General features: G+C 36.4%; 1 protein-coding gene across 2 annotated transcripts in view; it reads left to right on the plus strand.

The window, feature by feature from the left end:
• Positions 1-22,559, plus strand: part of LOC126327557 (nephrin) — a 1,259,290-nt gene that overhangs the window by 1,228,162 nt on the left and 8,569 nt on the right. Inside the window, exons 13-18 of one of the 2 annotated variants that reach the window (XM_049995899.1) lie at positions 799-1,089; positions 1,692-1,864; positions 6,004-6,245; positions 10,232-10,413; positions 16,265-16,459; positions 20,412-20,560. In XM_049995899.1, the coding sequence (XP_049851856.1) occupies positions 799-1,089; positions 1,692-1,864; positions 6,004-6,245; positions 10,232-10,413; positions 16,265-16,459; positions 20,412-20,560 (1,232 nt within the window). Of the gene's footprint in view, positions 1-798; positions 1,090-1,691; positions 1,865-6,003; positions 6,246-10,231; positions 10,414-16,009; positions 16,232-16,264; positions 16,460-20,411; positions 20,561-22,559 lie in introns of both variants that reach the window. The other variant, XM_049995898.1, reaches the window with a different exon arrangement.

Raw genomic sequence — 22,559 nt, forward strand, 5'->3', positions numbered from 1 at the left:
GGTCCATAGAATGCCAGTTTTGTTTCGCTTGATAAGACATCCTCCTCAGTAGTCTCCACCCGGAGATTCGAATGTGGGCAAATTTTCCTGTGGAATCCATTGATACCAGCACAGCAAGGCCATTTTGGTTGATGTTACAAGGTCAGATAAGTCAATAATCCAGACTGTTACCCTGCAGTTACTGAAAACCACACATTTGTCTGACCCCTCCACTGTGGTTGCCCCTTCAGTATGGCTGCCTGTGTCGCTGAGGCATGTGAGCCTCCCCACCAATGCCAAGGTGTTAGGCAATAGAAAATTTATCTGTATTGCTGAGGCATGCAAGCCTCCCCACCAATGGCAAGGTCCATGGTTCATGGGGTGACATTGAATATAGGAAATACAGAATTTGTATGGAAGACCAAAACAAAAGTATATCTTTAGTTTCACACAGTGTAAATTGTTCTAGATAATACTTTTCACATGGAACTCTCTAGAAAGTATTCAAAACAACTCATTTTGTTTATTTAAGTATGTAAGTAAGAGTAATAAACAAGAAATATAATTGCTCCTGGTTAGCATTAAATACAATGAGTTGATTGTTAATGATAGTTCAAAATATCATGTCCCAAACTGGTGCTGAAACTTAAATGCCTGTCTTTCACAGACAGTGTTCTACTGACTGAACCTCCTTGTGAAAAATCTTCCCATAATGGGCAAATGTTTTGGCACAGTGATTTGATTTGTCATAGTTGTTCAAACACTCTTCCAAGACCAGGACATTTCATTTATATTGATTGTATTTGCTTGTTTTCACAGATGCTGCAATTGTCAGGGAAGCGCCAGAGTCAATAATGGTGGCACCTGGAGAAGATGCACATTTATATTGTGTTGTTGATGGAAATCCTCTAGCAAAAAAGCACATCACTTGGAAACACAAGGCATTCTCTGAAAGCGATATGAAAAAGCGAACTAGCTCATCTTTCAGAAATGGCACTTCATATTTAGATGTCTTACAGCCAACAAGAGCAGATAATGGTCTGTTTTCGTGCATTGCAAACAATGGAATTGGGAAACCTTCAAGCAAGGATGTTCATTTAATTGTAATGTGTAAGTATCACAAACACTACATCTTAGAAGTAAAACTGATATACTCACGTAATTATGTAGTGAAAAAGTAAATGAAAATGGTGTAAGTTACTATGTGTGGTTTAGAAAAAATAATTTACTCTCAGTTCTCTGGATGGAATCATGCGAAATAGGGCTGCAATTGAGTTAAAAGTATCTGTAGTTCTATAGCTCTTAAAGCAAATTTTTGTTCTATTGCCACCAAGTTTTTAAAGTTTATTTAGAAGTTAAAAAACAATGAACTTCATATGGTATGTTTTGTTGGTTGCTACTGATCTTCCTATATGAAGTACCAGCAAGTGTTCTGTTGGTTGAGATTGACTATAAAAAAATGTAAATGAAATATGATTATTGTTTGTGTTATATTGTTTCTGGTTTTGTATGTTGGTTTTTATTATATGAACAAATTTCCCCTCTGATTTTTGTGACTAGGTACTTTCCTTGCTGTTTAAATATTTTTACTACTTTATTGTAATTCGAATGGTGTATTACATTTAGCTGAAATATTTCTATAGCTTTTATGGTACAATGAAAACATTAATGAGAAAGATTACATTACATGTTATTTCTTCTTCTGTTTACAGATAAACCAGAGATAGACAACTCGCCTATGTTTGCAAAAGGTGCCAGCAATACTGGTGATACTGGACGTCTTACATGTAGAGCTTCTGGGGCACCCAAAGTACGGTTTGCATGGGCCCGGGAAGGTTCCCCAATACCTACAAACACAGATAAATATGATGTGCAGTTTAGGCAGGTAAATGATTAGTTCACATTTTTTCCCCAAAATTATAATAAGCAGAATTTATCTTACACAGAGGAAGCTACACGAATGAAAATGAGAAGAAAAACCCTTTCATCCTGTTTGTGTTGAATTATAACCCCCTTTCATGGTCCCAGAATTAATGTTTTTTTTTCTCTGTTAACAACATTTTGGTATCAGCCCCTGCACATTTTGTGCATTTGGAATGTTTATTCCCAGCTGATGTTTGCATTTATGTAGTTACAAATTTCTTGTCATTTACACTTATTGGTACTATGTAGTGAAGAGAAAGAAAAACAGAACATGTAGTTAATAATGACACTGGCATGACATTGAATTTTAAGTAGTGTTTACAAGCATTACACAATAAACTTACGTATAAAATAAGGGAAAGGCAACCACTTTCCTACAGCAGATCAGTGCATGGAGCACATTAACACATAACAGAAAACAGCATTTACACTAGCTTTCAAGCAATAGCTCTTTTTAGCGGGTGTGCATTTGGATATCTATGTTGTTGTTGTGTGTGTGTGTGAATGTGTGTACTACTGCTAAAAAAGGAACTAGAGATTGAAAGCTTGTGCAAATGCTGTTTTCTGTTACATGTTACTGCACTCCACACATTGGGCCACTATAGGTGAATGGTTGCCTTTCCCTTATTGTATGTATTGCTCCATCCATTAATTTCCTTTATTGTTATACACAATGAACTTTCTTGGAGCTCTGGTCTCTCTAGTTCTGAATCAGTAGAAACCATTTTAAAGTTGGGATAATTCCTGTCTGTATTTCATTGTCTCCTAACACTGCCAACCTAACAGTAACTATATCCTGTGTAGTGTTGTTTTTAGTGTGTTACTGAACCGTGTTGGGTTTGGCTAGAACTTGACTGTCCGAAACAAATAAAAGTTGGCAATGAAAACAAGAGCTAGGTTAGCACCTCTTCCAGATGACGTAGGAACTACCTTTTAAGTCTCACAACTGTGCTGCCTCTTGCAAAAAAGTGTGAACTACATAAGAATTGCTGGCATGTTGTCTCATTAAAAATACATTAATTTTAATTTGTAGGGAGATATTTTAAATACAATCATAAGTGTCACTCATTTTTGACTCTTCCTTCAAAATCTGTCCCAATTTCTGAGGTATTGGTTAGGAAAGAGTATGACAGCACAGCTAAAATGTGACTGTGCATTCTGCTCTATATTAGGTCCTACAGAATTATGTTTCATTATGCTACCACATATCAAAACATGTTAAGCTTCATGATGTAATTTACAGAACACAATTCTGTCACTGCATCCACCACCTAATCTAATCAATCAGCATCACATGTTGCTAACTTCAATCCTGTATTATGCATATTTTTATTCTGTCAGAGAATTTCTGAATAAGTAACAAAATTAATTGTAGTAGGTACCTAAATTTAATTTCCCTACTATTTTGCTAATACTATGTATTATTGTAACTTATTTTTGACCTGTCCAATATCAATTGTACAATTTGTGCTATATGATAAAACTGGACCAATAAAACATCAAATCAAATTAAAAACATATTTAATTTTAACTGCAGAAAATGATTTGAAGTAAGATATAATTAGTATTTAGAGTTTGATGTCATACATTTGTAAGTAACATATTTCCAGGTTTAGTACTTGCTTTTGGACTTCTAAATTCTTGATTTAGGTGTTAAAACATTTGAGTATATGTGTCTTCTAGAAAATAAAAGAGAAAATAAATCACCAGAAGGAACTGAAAACAAACTATAATTTTGGTTCTTTTTTGTCAAAAATTATGAATTACCAGCTAGTTCATAAATGGAAAACTTATGTATTTGCTTGAACAGTTACTTCCCAAAATTTACACAGTTTTTTCAAAGTCATCTGAAAAATGTAAAAGAGGGATTTCGTTCATATGATGAAACATCATTATTTTCAGCCACAACAGTTTTCTTCTTTTCTTATGTTGGTGTGTACTTCAGTGCTACTACCTCTTTGGCGACAGATGATTACATATTTTCTTGTGGCAGGATCTTGGAGCTATAGCAGTCTCACACTTTAATTTGGGCTTGGAATCATCAGAGATGACAGTGGTTTTGAGAAACTGTTTTTAAAATAAATCATCAGGTTATTTTATATGATCTCTCAGTATAAATATTTAAGTATGCAACCAGTAATGGAAATTCCTGAATGTAGCAGTACATACAATAAGGAAAAGGAAAAGGCAATCAAATGGTTCGAATGGCTCTGAGCACTATGCAACTTAACTTCTGAGGTCATCAGTCACCTAGACATTAGCACTAATTAAACCTAACTAACCTAAGGACATCACACACATCTATGCCCGAGGCAGGATTCCAACATGCGACCGTAGCAGTTGCTCGGTTGCAGACTGTAGCACCTAGAACTGCACAGCCACCCCGGCCTACAAAGGCAATCAATCACCTGTAGTGTATCGATGTGTGGAGCACAGAGACACATAACTGAAGACAGCATTCACACTAGCTTTTGATCACTAATTCCTTTCCTAGCAAAAGTACACACATACACAACCTCATGGTACCAAAACACATACTCCTGTGCCCATGGCAGGTCTTACTGTGGCCGAGGTGTATGTTTGTGTGTCTGTCTGTGTGAATGTGTATACTTTAGCTAAGAAAAGAGCGAGTGCTCAAAAACTAACGTGAATGCCGATTTCTATCATGTGTTTCTGTGCTCCATCCATCAATCTGCTGTAGGTGAGTGGTTGCCTTTCCATTATTTTATGTATCTAACCATTTCCCCACATATATTATTAGGATGATTGCAAAAGAACACCAATCTGAAAATGGAAGTGGGTGAGACAAATTGCTAATTATTTACAATATAAAATCTGTAAACCTTAAATTAAGAAGTTAGTTGCACATTGTGTGCTCAGTAAACAAAATTTAAATGACAATTATCATAGACAAAAAGGGTACATTTATGGCATTAGCTGATTCTGTTTCTTCGTTAAGGCTACTCATTTCAAGGGAGTAACTGCCACATTATCTGATTATGTAAGACGAATGTTTTCACAGAATGGAATTCATGAATTTGAGTCCAAGTATTTGTGAGGTAATTGGATACATTTCCACTGCAGTTTCATCGTTGTTAGTTTTAGATTCTTCTGCTTGCTGAATGTTTATTTGCATTTAAAAAAGTGAATGAATTCCATGTCTAAAGAAGGGTGGTGAAAAAATGTTAGCTTAAGAGCACAGCTCTCCACAGCACCACACCACTGATAACAGTTTACCTGTCTGTCATATGACAGTATGAAGCAAAGAGATTCACTCTACCTAGGTCAATGGTACATTGTAACATACTTTAAATAACAGCCAAGGAAGTTTTATGGTTGGTAACACATTTTGAGTATTTCTGTATGAAGTTCCTGTCCAATCTCAGTCTAATTTCATTGGAAATCAGTGACTGCAGCGCTGGTTTTAATTTGTGAGTGTTTTTACTCTATTATCGCAATTCATTTGTTCTACCAACTTCCATTCATATTTAGATATATTCAGTTTTACACCAAATGTGAATAATATTAACTATAATGATGGGGAAGAAAAACTGAAAATTGTACAGAAATAGGTATATGAGACTGATTACACAGTTAAAGTTGTTAATGGTTGCTTGAATATATCCCAACCTGTCTCAGTATCACAACAGGGCTTATGACAGTAAATTTTTGTTTTCAGTGATCACTTTCACAAACTATTTGAGTTCCTGCAGTTAGCCAACTTAATATTGTGAGACTGTATTTGCCTCTAGTAGTTCTTAAACATGTACTTTGTTCTTTCATCCTAATAATACTATATTGTTACATCTAATGTGTTTAGTCATAAAAGTATCAAAATAAATTTTAAATAATTTTGTTTGAAAGATACTTGAGCGGTAAACGAAGTACATTAATGAAGCAGTAATTCTGGAGTAACTAGGTTGTAATTCATAACTACCAGAAATATGTAAAACATTACACTTTTGTTACTGTTCTTCAGTTCTCACTTTAGGGACTCATTTCATATTTGCTAATAGAAATGAAATATAAATTCTTTATGATGTTAAACTGGACCATTAAGCATATTACAGTATTAGACCATTACAAAATTTTCATTTTCAGGTGGACCTTGTTACTTATGAATCAGCACTCCTCATCCATCATGTTAGGCCATCAGATTATGGGAACTATGAATGCATTGCTAGGAACAACATAAGTTTTGCCACAGTTACTGTGCGACTGGATGTAACATCTGCACCTGACACTCCTTCGGCATTGACGGTTCTCAATGTGACTCATGATTCAGTCACTGTCTCTTGGGTTCCAGGATTTGATGGTGGAGTGCAGCCAACATATCGCATTCGGTAAGACCTTAAAAATAATGGTGTTATGTTTAGTTTTAGTATACAAAAGATTGACTTCAGTTGCACATATTCTATTTTCAATATACATTTTGAGCAAGGTATATTTTTCACAAGAAGACAAGTGCGGCATTATTCTCATACACAGAAAGTTAATTTTAAGAAACTTAGAAACAGATCTACACAAACGAATTTTTAGGATGTACAATAAAGTATAACCAGTCCGGTTAAAACCATACATTACCAGATGACATTTTCAGTCCGTCAGCAAATCACTAAGTCTAAATTATTTAGTTTGCATCATAACAGGTTCTTTACATGCAGTTTTAATGTAGTTTTGCACAGAGTATTGTCAAAATATTTAAGGAAGTTGCCTGTATCATAACAACATAGATAGCTTTGATGTCTACATGAAGTACTGGAAAGGAGCAACATTTTTCCTCTGTGTGTAAGGTTCTTGATAATGAAAGATGAAACTGAGTGGATGTTGTTGTTGTGGTCTTCAGTCCAGAAATTGGTTTGATGCATCTCTCCATGCTACTCTATCCTGTGCAAGCTTCTTCATTTCCCAGTACCTACTGCAAACTACATCCTTCTGCTTAGTGTATTCATCTCTTGGTCTCCCTCTGCGATTTTTACCCTCCACTCTCCCATCCAGTACAAAAATTGGTGATCCCTTGATGCCTTAAAACATGTCCTGCCAACCGATCCCTTATTCTAGTCAAGTTGAGACACAAATTTCTCTTCTCCCCATTTCTATTAAATACCTCCTCATTAGTTATGTGATCTACCCATGTAACCTTCAGCGTTCTTCTGTATCTCCACATTTCGAAAGCTTCTATTCTCTTCTTGTCCAAACTATTTATCATCCATGTTTCACTTCCATACATGGCTACACTCCTTACAAATACTTTCAGAAATGACTTCCTGACACTTAAATCAACATTCATTGTTAACACATTTCTCTTCTTCAGAAATGCTTTCCTTGCCATTGAGAGCCTACATTTTATATCCTCTCTACTTTAACTATCATCAGTTATTTTGCTCCCCAAATACCAAAACTTATCTACTACTTTAAGTTTCTCATTTCCTAATCTAATTCCCTCATCATCACCCGACTTAATTCGACTACATTCCGTTATGCTCATTTTGCTCTTGTTGGTGTTCATATTATGTCCTTCTTTCAAGATACTGTCCATTCTGTTCAACTGCTCTTCCAGATCCATTGCTGTCTCTGATAGAATTACAGTGGCGAATCTCATGGATTTTAATTGCTACTCAAAATTTTTCTTTTGTTTCCTTTACTGCTTGCTCACTATACAGATTGAATAACATCGGGGATAGGCTGCAACCCTGTCTCACTCCCTTCCAAACCACTGCTTCCCTTTCATGCCCCTTGACTCATATAACTGCCATCTGGTTTCTGAACAAATTGTAAATAGCCTCTCGCTCCCTGTATTTTACCTCTGTCAGATTCAGAATTTGAAAGAGAGCATTCCAGTCAACATGTCAAAAGTCTTAGGGTTAGTATTGCCTCACGTGTTCCAACATTTCTATGGAATCCAAACTGATCTTCCCCAAGGACAGCTTCTACCAGTTTTTCCATTTGTCTGTAAAGAATTCACATGAGTATTTTGCAGCTGTGACTTATTAAACTGATAGTTCAGTAATTTTCACATCTGTCAACACCTGCTTTCTTTGGGATTGGAATTATTATATTGTTCTTGAAGTCTGAGGGTGTATCGCCTGTCTCGTACATCTTGCTCACCAGATGGTAGAGTTTTGTCAGGGCTGGCTCTCCCAAGGCTGTCATTGGTTCTAATGGAATGTTGTCTACTCCTGGAGCCTTGTCTCAACTTAGGTCTTTCAGTGCTTAGCCAAACTCTTCTCACAGTATCATATCTCCCATTTCATCTTCATCTACATCCTCTTCCATTTCCATAATATTGTCCTCAAGTACATCGGCCTTGTGTAGACCCTCTATATACTCCTTGCACATTTATTTTCCTACTTTGCTTAGAACTGGGTTTCCATCTGAGCTCTTGATATTCATACAAGTGGTTCTCTTTTCTCCAAAGGTCTCTTTAATTTTACTGTAGGCAGTATCTATCTTACCTCTAGTGAGATATGCCTCTACATCCTTACATTTGTCCTGTAACTATCCCTGCTTAGCCATTTTGTTCTTCCTGTCGATCTCATTTTTGAGACATTTGTATTCCTTTTTGCCTGCTTCATTTACTGCATTTTTATAGTTTCTCCTTTCATCAATGAAATTGAATATATATTCTGTTACCCAAGGATTTCTACTAGCCCTTGTCTTTTTACTTACTTGATCCTCTGCTGCCTTCACTATTTCAACACTCAAACCTACCCATTCTTCTTCTACTGTATTTCTTTCCCCCATTCCTACCAATCATTCCCTAATGCTGACCCTGAAACTCTCTACAACTTTGGTTCTGTCAGTTTATCCATGTCCCATCTCCTTAAATTCCCACCGTTTTGCAGTTTCTTCAGTTTTAATCTACAGTTTGTAACCATCAAAGTGTGGTCAGAGGACACATGTGCCCCTAGAAACGTCTTACAATTTAAAACCTTGTTCGTAAATCTCTGTCTTACTACTATATAACCTATCTGAAACCTTCCAGTATCTCCAGGCCTCTTCCATATATACAACTTTCTTTCATGATTCTTGAACCAAGTGTTAGCTGTGATTAAGTTATGGTATATGCAGAATTCTATCAGGCAGCTTCCTCTTTCATTTCTTAGCCCCATTCCAAATTCACCTATTATGTTTCCTTCTCCTCCATTTCCTATTATCGAATTCCAGTCGCCCATGACTATTAAATCTTCATCTCCCTTCACTATCTGAATAATTTCTTTTACCTCATCATACATTTCATCAATATCTGTCATCTGTGGAGCTAGTTGGCCTATAAACTTGTATTACTGTGGTAGGCATGGGCTTCATGTCTATTTTGGCCACAATAATGTGTTCACTATGCTGTTTGTAGTAGCTTACCTGCACTCCTAATTTATTATTCATTATTAAAGCTACTACTGCATTACCTGTATTTCATTTTGTATTTATAATCCTGTATACACCTGACCAGAAGTCTTCTTCCTCCTGCCAATGAACTTCACTAATTCCCACTACATCTAACTTTAACCTATTCATTACCCTTTTTAAATTTTCTAACATACCTACCCGATTAAGGGATCTTACATTCCACACTCCAATCCATAGAATGCCAGTTTTCTTTCTTCTGATAATGACGTCCTCCTGAGTAGTCCCCGCCTGGAGATACGAATGGAGGACTACTTTACCTCCGTAATATTTTACCCAAGAGGACATCATCATCATTTAACCATACAGTAAAGCTGCATGCCCTCAGGATAAATTACAGCTGTAGTTTCCCCTTGCTTTCAGCCATTCACAGTACCAGCACAGCTAGGCTGTTTTGGTGGATATAAAGAAAACAAGCCAGTGATAACTGCTGATATGTGCAACATCTCAGAAACTTAGCTAACTATAAGTGAATACAAAAATTAAATTGCTACTTTTGTTCATTATAGGGAAGAATGGCATTTACATCTAGATTGCAAACTTTAATGTCAGTCAACTGATGATATTGTTCGGACAATAGAGATGCAAACACATTTTGTTGGAGAGGGGGATTATGTTGTTAGAGTCTCATGTTCTTAATATCCAACTGAACTATTGAATGTGATGATTTCTGTTATTGCATTACCAGAGCACTGTGCATGTTTTAACAAAGATTCTCATCTGCTAATTACTCTTGCTTAGTATTTAACAATTTTCAGGCAAATGTAGACTATTTACTAGCATTTAACTTTGAGCTAATAATTTGCATTTCTTTTCTTATTATTTGGATCAGCAAATGTATGTTGTTTTTTATGAGTATTTGTCTCTAGTGATCCTTTTGTCTATTTTGTCATCCATTCTGGACTTGCTTATAAAATTATTTTAGGTACCGTCCCACATCAGCAACATTTGAAGGATACAAATATGTGGATGTAACCAAACCGGATTCTAACACATATGCAATTACGGGACTTGATGCAGCAACTGATTACACCATTAGTATAATGGCCTTCAACAAACTTGGTGCTAGTAAATATCTGCCAGATCTGCTGCGTGCAAAAACTTCAAGTAAGTTTCTCTACCGTATTGGTGCTGTGCTTAAAGGTTTGTTAAAAATGAAGAAACACACCTCATATTTTATAAATTGGATTGTGCTTTGTGCTGATGAACACCACATTTTTGGACTGTTTTAATGCAAGCTACAATCCAAAAGCTGGTATTTTTGCATGAGGCTGTACCAACTGCAAGTCCTAGGCTGAGATATTTAATAATACTGAAATGCCTTCAGTTCCTATTGGTTATTGTTTTTGCTACACCTGCAATTTAAAAAGAAGATACAATTGTTAATACTGCAATAATGTTTTCACAAATGAAGCTGAATGTAATCCAAAATTGCAACATTGAATTTATGATGGATGCTATACTGTGCTTTGACTCTGCATATTTCTTACCTGCATCAGTGGGAAACCTATGCATTTGTGTTCAAGTATCACAAAACTTGGAATTTTCATTGTATGCTACAGGGCTATAAATTCTTGTTGACAATCTGCTGTTTCTAGTGAAATACATTTTATCTGTGCACTATGGGCTTTATCAAGAACAATCAATTTCCTTATTATATAATTAGCACAAAATATCCTTATTATATGATTTACACAAAATTCTGTATGTGTTTCTATCTGTGCTATCCAGCTGTAGATACTTTTTCCCCTATGCGAATAATATATTTGGTGCCCCCCCGCTTGCCTTCTTTCCCCAAAAAGAAACCACTCAAAATTGTAACATTGCATTATTCACAGGGATTATAATGATGTCAGACTGAAAATTTGTTTGGAGAAAAGACCAGTTTCATCAGCATTGAAATGTTTTTCCTTGTGATCTTTAGCAACAGGTTTACTTTTTATGCACTGTCTCCACAAAGTTGGTTGCACAAAATTCTTTGAAAGATGACCCACTAATTTGGCACTATAAAACAAGTAATTCATACACATCCTCTGCTTTGAGATTTTCCTGACATGCAGTCTACTCAGCACAAAATTCCATTTTTCTACGTAGAAAGTAGATTTTCTAATTTCCTCCTTCATTTCACACCTAAGAAGACTCACTTAAAGTTCATTGAGCAGTTCTACTTCATTACACAGAGTATGTGTTACTCTCCATTATTAACATTCTCTGTGTCAACTATAAAACACAGTGTAGTTGTCAATTTCTATTTGTCACAGTTTTAGAACAGTTAAGCCATTAACAGATTGTGTAACAAAGATTAGGGAATAAGTGCATTTTCTGTATTGACAGTCTGTGCAATATTGTACAATGATAATCACATTATCAGGTTAGGATTGCTATCAGACAGCATAACTGTTGGTTGCATTGTCCATATTATGTTGTTAATGATAGAGAGAGAAAACTTTTCTAAGAATATGTTTTTGTCTCTGTCATTAGTTACTGTGCTACCAACCTTTTCAAGAAATTAAATATGGCATCTGCTGAACATATATTTCTGTTTTGTTTTCTTTATAGTTTTTTTTTACACTCTAACTGCTTACAGTTATGTCTCTTTCCAAGTGTACAGTGTATCTTCTCACATGTTTCAAATCCATGTCTTATTTGTTTTGTAATTCAGCAAATTCTACTATATACCCGTAATTATTTGCTTGAAACTAGTACTTATTTTTAATAGCTGCCTTGTACCATTTGAGATTTTATTTTCCTTTGTGTTTTATGTACCTGCAATGTATTGTGCTGTTTGCACACGTACCTTAATTAAATTATATATACTCCAATCTATCCTTCACTCTTGATCGAATTAATTTCATGATAAACTACTCCATTGCTGTCTTCAATTGTAAATGTCAAAACATATTTGAAACACAATATGAGAATGAGTTGCTAAACCTATGACCGAGACAAGAGATTGCAGGTTTCATATGAGCACTGAAGTTGTGTATCTGTTTTGTGAACGGTCACAGAGATTTACCATCGTGTGTTTCTTAGAACATTGTTGAGCATATCTGAGATCAGTAGTTGTTCTTTGCTTCACAAAAATCGAGAAAAGTTGACTTTGTGGTCTGACAAAGCGCTACATTTTTGTGGCCAGGTGATTGAATTACATTAAATTTAGTATGGAATTATTAACTAGGAAATCCCACAGGATGGGTGTAGCCACCTAATTGGAAAGGGTGTTCTTTCTTCACACACATTGCCTCCTTTCCATGCAGATCTTTGAGAGATTTATCCTACGTGTATTTGTAGAATGTGAGTGAGTGTAATGGATGCATATACACTGCATTGTTACATTTCTGTTGTACGATGACAGAAGAGAGGGGATAAAACCCAGTGCCAACACATAAGTTTTTAGTCTTCTGACTGCTTTGCTGCAGCCTGCAGCCATTTTAGTGTCTTGACTTCCTACAATTTTTAACCTCTACAGCTCCCCTTAGTAACATGGAAGTGATTCCCTGGTCCTGCTTATTGTCTATAAGTTCTTTTCTTTGCTGATTTTGTGGAGAACCTTCCGATTTCTTACCTAACTAGTTCACCTAATTTCTGACATTTTTCTGTAACATCACATTTGAAACGCTTCGATTTTCTGGCTTTTCCACATTCATGATTCACTACCATACAATATTGTGCTCCAAACATACATTATTGGAAATTTTTCCCTCAAATTAAGGACTAGTACATTTCTTTTGGCCAGGAGTGCCCTGTTTTCCAGTGCTAGGCTGCTTTTTATGGCCATTTTGCTTCATCCATCATGGGTTATTTTGTTGTGTAGGTAGCAGAATCTCTTAACTTCATCTAATTCATGATCCCCAGTGCTGATACTAAATTTCTCACCTCAGTCTAATGAATTAGACTGTTCATTCGATTCAACAGCCCCTGTAATTCTTCTTCAGTCTCAATGAGGATAGCAATATCATCAGCAAATCTGATCACTGATATTCTTTCCCTTGAATTTTAAAACCAGTCTTGAACCTTTCTTTTACATCCATCACTGCTTCTTCAATGTATAGAGTGAACAGCAGGGTTGAAAAACTACACACCTGTCTTATACCCTTTTCAATCCAAACACTTTGTTATTGGCTTTCCATTCTTATTATTCCTTCTTGGTTCTTGTACATGTTGTACATCACCCATCTTTTCCTGTAGCCTATGCCTATTTTTCTCAGCCTTTTGGACATATTGCACCATTTTACATTGTTGAATGCTTTTTCTACATCCACAGATCCTATAAATGTGTCCTGTTTTTCTTCAGTCTTGCTTCCATTATCTAGCGCAATGTTTGGACTGTCTTTCTGGTGCCTTTACCTTTCCTAAAACCAAACTGATCATCATGTAATGGATCCTCAGTTGTCTTTCCCATTCTTTTGTATATTATTCTTGTCAGCCACTTGGATGCATGAGCTGTTATGCTGGTATGTGTGATAGTTCTTGCACTTGTCTGCTCATTGCATCTTCAGAATTATGTTGATGATATTTTTCTGTAAGTCTGATGGTATATATCCAACCCTGAGACGATGCCATGGCCACAGGAGTATGCCATTGGGTGTCTGTATGGTTGTGTGTGTGAAAATGTGTGCTTTTGCTGGAAAAAAGAGCTAATGCTTGATAAACAGTGTGAATGCTGTTTCCTGTTGTGCATTTTTATGCTCCAAGAATTGATCTTCTGCAGATAAAACTATTAATTAAAATTATAGACCTTCAAGGTTGTCCAGAATGGAGATTTAAAAAATTATGAGACATGTTTTTTAAGATTAGTGCAGTGGTGCTGCCCTCAAGCTGCCATAATCGGAAATGTAGAAGAACTGAGAGTTTGTAACCCATTAGTAGGCTCGTTTCAAATATATCATTGTCCTGTTCCAGATTCCTGACATGGTTTGGAGAGTAAAAGAGTGTAAAGTCAGGAATTTGTGGGTAATAGACAATAAGGAGAAACTGTGGGACATAGGAAGCCGATTTATTGAGTAAATTCAGTACAGTGGGCTGTCATCTTTACTATGGGAAAATTTATGAGTGGTTGTGGACTGGGAATGATATATTGAATAAAGGAGAGAGGAAAAATGAAAATAGACTAGTGGTAGGTTTGAAAACAACAGTAAGGAATATTGTATTGCTTGGTGCTGTTTCTGGATCAGAACATTGTTTCATCTTTTTATTCGACATAAACTTAATCTGTCACTTTTTAAGCTTGTATTTCTGGGAAATATAGAAGATTTACATACTTATTAGATAACTTTGATATTTTTTCATTCCTTCATTCATTCTTGCACAACATTGTATTCATAGAAATGGTGTAAAAAGGATCTTGATGGATATCAAATACATCCAGGATTGCAGTGCACATCTATCTAAACACACAGGGAAGTCACTATTCAGAAAGAAAATGTCTATTTTTCCAACTTATAGCTGTACCTTCAGTTTATCGATTATAAATATTTTTATTTTATTTTGTGCATGGACACTTATCACTCTATTTCAGAATATTGACACATTGAATGTAGCTCACTTCAACACTAACAGCTTCTTGTATTCCTACAATTCAGGAATTCATATAATTTTGAATGCTACACATTACTTTTATGTTGTGCTAAATTCCATTAGGTAATTTGTGAGTATGAGAGCAAAAATACAGTTTGATAATGATCGGAAAACACAAACACAACTTAAATGTGTCACTTTGTAACATAACTTTCAGTCTACTGTCTATTATGTTGTAATGTGTTTGCTCAACCCATTTGTTGTGTTCCATTTGTTCATGGTGATAAGTGAATGCTAAGGAGTAGCAATTGCTGTATCTTACAGTTGTGGTTCATTTTTTTCTCTCTGTATTATTATTGCCAATATAATATTTTAACATTTGGCACTTCATTTATATTATATTGCTTGTGTTATTTATCACACATTTTGAATAACCTTGTATTCATTTATTATAATTTGAGAACACGAACACCTGTCATTTGCCAGGAATTGCTGCAATACCAAATGTTATTTGCACATTTTTGAGAGCTTTATTATTTGTCTTGTTCAGTAAATTTAATCTACAAATAATTTGAAATTTGTTTTGTACATTTTCTTTTCATAAACAAACATCTATATCTGGTGGATTCTACCACTGCTGCTTTTGTAGAAAAGTGCAATATTTATCAGTGAAAAAATGATCTTTGTATTTTCAACTCTATGACATCTACAGTTTGTATTTTCGTTGATAAATCAAGGACAAATTGATCACCTCACCCTTTCTCTTACACATTTTCTGGTCAAAACCAAAATGAACGAAGATTTAACCATAATACATGGGTATGCTTATAATGTAATGCTTTTATTGTTAAAGAGTAAAGCCCCAGATGTGAAATGCCACCATAAAGCAAGAATACTCTTTGCACAGTGGTGCTCAGTAGTATTATAGATTAATGTTCCCAGCAAATTTTGCACTTAAGTTTCTATGGTGCATAACCTATCACAGTCACAGTCTAAAAACACTTCACTCATGGTGGCATTCCATTTATTGAGTCTTGCAACCATTACACTGTCATGGCAGTTAAACTGGATTAGTGTCACTTTCTATGGGAGAATCATTTGCATAGCTGCTGTGATAGATCAGAGCCTTACTAATGACCCCTCCCCATCACTAACCCTCCACCCCATGTCCATCCCTCCTCTGCAGGCGAGGGCCCTCCCACGAGCCGTGAACTGGGACTCGACTCTGGGGGAAGCAGCAGCGGCTCCAGTGGGGGGCCGAGTAGCCGTACTCCGGGGCTTGTTGTAGCTGTTGCATCAACAGTGGGTGCAGCGCTACTAGCCTTGAATGTGGCACTGGCAGGCTGGTGTTTGCGCAGGCGTGGGGCGGCTGCCTCAGCTGGCCGTGCTGCAAAACGTCTCACAGCAGGTGAGTCACGTCATTTATCTCATGTCCTCACAGGTGGACCTCCTGGGAAATCAGGTACTGCTGGTGTCGGGATTGGCCCTGATGTGCCTGATGCTCTGCTCGGGAAGGCTGATGTTCCACGCCTCGTCATTGTTGGTGTTTCAGTGACTGGAGCACTACTTGTTCTCTTCAACATTGCTCTTGTTGCCTGCTTTGTGTACAGGAAGAGAGCCAAGGGTAAGCGTACAGGTATGTTAAAAATGTTGCATTCCTAGAATTTGACCTGTTAAGCCATGGTTGTAAAAGGTATTGTAACTAAATGGAAATGAATGAAAAAGATTCAGTTTATAAATGTGTGGCAGTCACAGTTTCAGAAATATAAAATTGACGATAGTGTAATAATGAGATGAATGAAGAATTTCTATTTCTGTAACATCAGATAATATGTACTTAGTAGTGCTAGAAGGACATATACAACAGTACAGGATAAACATTTTTGGTTATATATTGCAATATGATGATTGTGACTATAATTTTCTAATAACCACATTTTCCAATTTTTTGAAATAATATAGATTTGATTATGCAAACATAACATATGAGTAAAAAGGAAAATGTAGAAAATGTTAGTAGAAAGGTTTCATTCAGCACAAAGGATTTAGAGAAATGTTCAGGGAGTTGTTGGGATATAAAAATCCCTCATATGCAATTTGCATTCATGAGAAATTAATGTCCCAATCTTATAGGAAATAAAAGTAGTGAAGCAGAGAACTGAGATGATAGGGCAGTTGTGTTAACAGAGTAGAATTTGAACAAAGATGATGTTTAACATAAGAGAAAAGAAGAAAAATATAGAGAATGAATAACAAAAAAATTTACAAAAAATATGCATGTCAAGAGATGCAAAAATAATCCATTACAGCATGGTAGTGAAACAGAATGCCTCTGAGCAAGTAAATGCCTAGCACTGAATTATAAATTAGACGAACTAGAAGTATTGGGGAGAAGAATCATGAGTAAAATTTTAAGTCCAGTAAGAAGCAAAGAATTAATAATGGAGTATATCAAAAGATGGAAAAAATTACAGAAGCAGTAAGGGAAAGATGACAAAAGGCTGACAAAACAGATCCTCAGGTATCTCTGGAAAAAGAAATTAACAAGGTGTATGTCAAAAGTTAACATAGATTTGGAAATACAAAACATAGATGCATAGAACAGAGAGATATTTTCAGAAAGAAAATCTTAAAGTTTGATTCATTTCATGGTAGAAGCAGTATGAGAACATGTGAGAAGTGATATAAAGAAAGAAAAAAGAGACATAGTGTAAAGATGAAAGAATATTTGAGGACTGAATAGTGACCTGCTAAGACAGGGTTGTGTTTTCATATTTTATTTATTTATTTTTTAGTGTGTGCATAGCCTCTACAATGGGACAGTATTTATTTTCCTTAGAACATGTAATTGGTTCTGGAGTTACACCAGTTATTAAAAGCTGGTTTTTAATCATGTGTCTCCTTCTCTTATTCAGAACAATATAGCTGATATTTATTCAAGTTTTGTATACAGAGTGGGTTTATTGTGAGACATAATTAAAAATCTGAGTGATATGAGACTTACCTGCACTGTAGATTTTATGTTCTTTGTCTGAATAGTGAAAAACATCTTTACTGTCTTACTAGTGACTTTAAACACAGTGTAAACATTAAATACAAAATGTTTGAAAAAAGAAAGCAGGAAACTAACTGTAAGGGTGCCATAGCAAGTTTAGCTCAAATAAATAAACAGTGGTCCATTAACAGATTTGTAGGTGATCTTGATTTTTATTTGCTCTAATATTACAATGTTAAATATTTGAGGACTGAGGAAATGCAACCACTCATTTGCAGCTGAATGAGGGACAGCAGCCATAGCCACATGTAACAGATCAGAAAATCTGGATATATACACTCTTTGTCCCAGTCTGAGTATTCTCTCTCTCTCTCTCTCTCTCTCTCTCTCTCTCTCTCTCTCTCTCTCACACACACACACACACACACACACACACACACACACACACACCTGCTCTGACATTAGTATTATAGGGAGTATTATAAGGGAGGAAAGGCCATGAATGGTGACTCTCAGGGAAGGGGAAATGGGGAAAGGGGTAGTGACAAGTGGGAGGAATGAGTTGGAAAAGTACAGGAGAGGATATGTTGAGGACAAGCGAGTAGGAACAGCACCATTGAGGATGGGTACTACCACAGATTAAGAGTGGTCTGCAAGTAAGGCAACTGACTGTACCTTTCTGCACAGAGAAAGAGGGAAAATACTTCATTCTGTCATGAGTTTGCCTTTTCATGCTGTCATTTAGGAACAGACAGGCAATGATCTGGGTACAAGCACTTGGCAGGACATGACAAATATTGTTATTTGTTAGACTGTTGTCATTCTGGTCAGATACCTGAAACCCTTGCCTTTCATGTTCTCAACATTGTTCATTGAATGCCATTAAAATTCCAGGTTGCTCTCATTCACAACACTAAGTTGGCTGTGTGAGGTATATTAATATTTAAAATTGTGGAACATAAGATTTTTCAGCAAAATTGTCTAGTTGTCTACTTCTTTCTGCTAATTGCGCCATTTTTTGGTGATTTGGAAGATGCACAGCCACTATACATTTACTGAATATCTGCCGCATGGTTCTCTTGTCAGTCCAGTTACCAATGGCAGCTGCCAATGGTGGGACAAGCACTGTAGGTGTATTCATCTTCTACTTTTGACACTCTTGTGGAAAAGTTACAGAACTTTGTAGCTTAGTTCGTATGTCTAACCATCATCCATAACAGATATTAAGAGAACAAAATATGCTCACTACAGTGAAAATCACCAATAAATGTTGAGAGCACACTACGTAAAGCACGGCCAGCAATATAATTTTGTTGGCTCCAGCAGCATTGGATACTGCACACGTACATTCCCCTACCATCCACCTTCTTAGCTTAGCAAGTGGGATGCTGAGAATGGAAGATTTGCTGTAGGGGCAGTTCCTACATATGCATTTCAGCAGCATTTCTCCTTGGTGGCAGTGGGGATCAAAATTGCATAGGCACTGAAGCAGGTGGTGTAAGAAGGAATTAAGTTTGGGGTTTTAACACCCTATTAATGGTGAGATTATTAGAGATGAAGCACAAGCTGAGATTGTAATGGAAATCAGCATGCCCTCTCAAAGGATCCACTTGGTAGTCATTCCAAGTGATTTCAGAAAAAAATGAAAAACATAAATCTGGATGGCAGGATGGCAATTTGAAATGGCAATCCTCACAAATTTGAGTCCAGTGTCTTATTGCTGCACCACTTCACTCGGTGCAGTAAGTAAAGTGATTGGCACTGCAGAGTGCAACAACTTCAGCAATGGGATGCTTGAGTAGCCATTGCCTTATATGGTTGCCACCCATGTAAGTAGGGAATTGGTTCATACACACATAAAGTGCTGTGCAGTCATTTGAGTGCAGTTGGTAAATGACAGCTGCTTTCATGTGGAGCTCTACCTGTGATTGGAGAAAAATTTTCGTTACGAGGCTTGTCTTGAGCAAGTATATGTGGTGGGTCTTGGACCTGAGTTATTGACAATGGACTAACAGATATGATACATAGTTTATGTATAGGTTGCATAGGAATGGAATAGAATTTTGCACAAGTTTAACAGATGTTAGGATTGCCGTGGAATATGAAGGTAGGATTTCCTCATAAGGTAGGATTTGCTCATCTCAGGTCATGATAGGAGGTTGCTGAAGCCTTGATTATGCCTGAGCGCTTTTTTTTTTTTTTTTTTTTTTTTTAAGTGCATCTGTATGTTGTTCACCATTTGGCTACAGATTATTGAACATCTTTTTCTCCTTTTTGCTTGTGTTCTATCAGTGTTTGTTGTCACATTAAGACAGTGTTTGTTGTGTCACATTAAGACTTACACCACATGGCAGATCATTTGCTTTGCTAAAGGGGCAGTGTGTTTGTCATGATGTTGTGATATGTCATTGCACTATGTTACTCATATGTCATAGTCTCTGTCCATTATTATTTCTTTAATAGGAGACTTTTACTGCTGATTTGTTGTTTTGGTATTATTTCTGCTTGACTTTTTAAACAATTTCACTCTTTAATATTTAGTTACAAAATACAATGATCCACTTTATCGAATGCTTCTCATGTTGTATTTCAGCTGCCAGCGAACAGAGCAGCAGTAAGTCGGCAACCATTGAAATGTATGCCCCTAGCAGTTATAATGAAACGGTCACTGGTGAAACACTAAGTTCAGTTTCAGAAAAGAGTGAAAGCTACTCAAATGGAGACAGCAATCAGGAATATCTAGTAAGATTTAATTTAATGCCTACTCCAATTTTTGATCCACAAACAAAAAATAATATATATAATTGATAGATGTTAACATACAGCATTAAGATATTAATTAATGGGCTCAAATTTTTGTGACAGTCTCTTAATTAGGCCAGTATTCACCATTTTTTGACACCTGTTAATGTGTTGTCTTGCCAAAAAGAGCTAGTAGAAGAATAGCATAGCGTGAATCAAAACAAACGTCCAGTGTACAACTTAACATGTGAATATCTGTCATTAATAGTGATTCTAAGATTTGTATGTGTGTACTCTTGATTATAAAGATGAGAATAATTGCCATGGATTGTTTTAAACATTAACTACTAGTTTTATACCACAGACTCCATTCCACTTAAATTAACGTCTTCCTCAAATATGTTTATAAAAATATTATACACACCAAGAAGTGGTAGAGACATAGACAAACAGAAAGTCACAAAAATTCTAACTTTTATAACAATAGCAAATTGGAAAAAGCACATGGAGGCAATGGGCCTGATCATTAATTTATTAGAAAAGTGATCCTTGACGCAGAGTCAAGGAAAGCACAGCAGTATTGAACAAGAGAAAAAATCACTTACCAATTTTTTGAAAAGAAAGATGATTTTAAGTCTACCAACTACAACAGCTAGCAAGGAACAAGTAAATGAATAAAATATCACAAAATATTTTACATCATCACCATTCATTCTGTATCTATTGCTGAGCCATTTTGCCATTTTCAACTACATACACCCATGCTGTTCCTGGCTGCTTTCTAATGTCAGCTATCCATCTTCCAACTGGGTCTTTTTGTATTTGTTGGATTCCAGCAACGAATTTTCTTGATCCATCTGCAATGCATTCACATGTCACACCCATCTCCAGTTCACACAAAATTCGAGCTTTCGCAACTGGCTGTTGCTTCGTCAGGAAAGAGGGAAGGAGAGTGAAAGATGAAAGGATGTGGGTTTTAAGGGAGAGGGTAAGGAGTCATTCCAATCCCGGGAGTGGAAAGACTTACCTTAGGAGGAAAAAAGGATAGGTATACACTCGCGCGCGCGCGCACACACACACACACACACACACACACACACACACACACACACACACACACACACACACACACACATATCCATCCATCCACACATACACAGACACAAGCAGAACATCCTTTCATCTTTCCCTCTTTCCTGACGAAGCAACCGCCGGTTGCGAAAGCTCGAATTTTGTGTGTATGTTTGTGTTTGTTTGTGTGTCTATCGACCTGCCAGCGCTTGTGTTTGGTAAGTCACATCATCTTTGTTTTTAGATATATTTTTCGCACATGGAATGTTTCCCTCTATTATATCCATCTCCAGTTCATTTTGATTACGTCTCCCATTCCTGCCTTTTTCCTGATCCATTTGTTTTTATGAAATGTCAAGTACATATTTGTAGATGTGGGTGGCTATTATATGCACCTGTTCAGTGTAGTCTTGTTTCTACTGTTATTGTTGAAGGAAAAGGGAGGAATGAAAATCAGTGGTGACACATAGCCTATTCTTCTCGAAGAGCATAAAGCTTAACATGCCCTTCCAATGGATGACACACCATTGACATGTTCTCTCTTCATAAACCAGTGCCAAGAGGTTTGGAATTTAATCCAGGAGAACAGCAAAAAACTGATTATTAATTAATTTATGCCCCTATCCCTCACTGACCAAGTTCCGATGATAAGAACTTCTTCAAGAATTTCTACACCACTGCATCTAAACAACCAGTAGGTGCAGTAGTCAGGGGACAAGGATGATCATCATCATCATTTTCTGCTATATTTTCATGTCCTTTGTGTCTCCATTTCATGTGATCCATGGCTTCATTCTTAGTGCTGGTGTATGTGCTGCTGTCCATCACATCGTCCATGATCTGAAATCTCTTCCTTTCTGTCCTCCTCTTTCCTTCGACATATCGTCCTAAGACTGTTTTTATAAGCCCATCCTTCATTCTTAATATA

The sequence above is a fragment of the Schistocerca gregaria genome, chromosome 2, assembly GCF_023897955.1.
Source record: "Schistocerca gregaria isolate iqSchGreg1 chromosome 2, iqSchGreg1.2, whole genome shotgun sequence".
In the NCBI taxonomy this organism is placed as follows: Eukaryota; Metazoa; Arthropoda; class Insecta; order Orthoptera; family Acrididae; genus Schistocerca; species Schistocerca gregaria.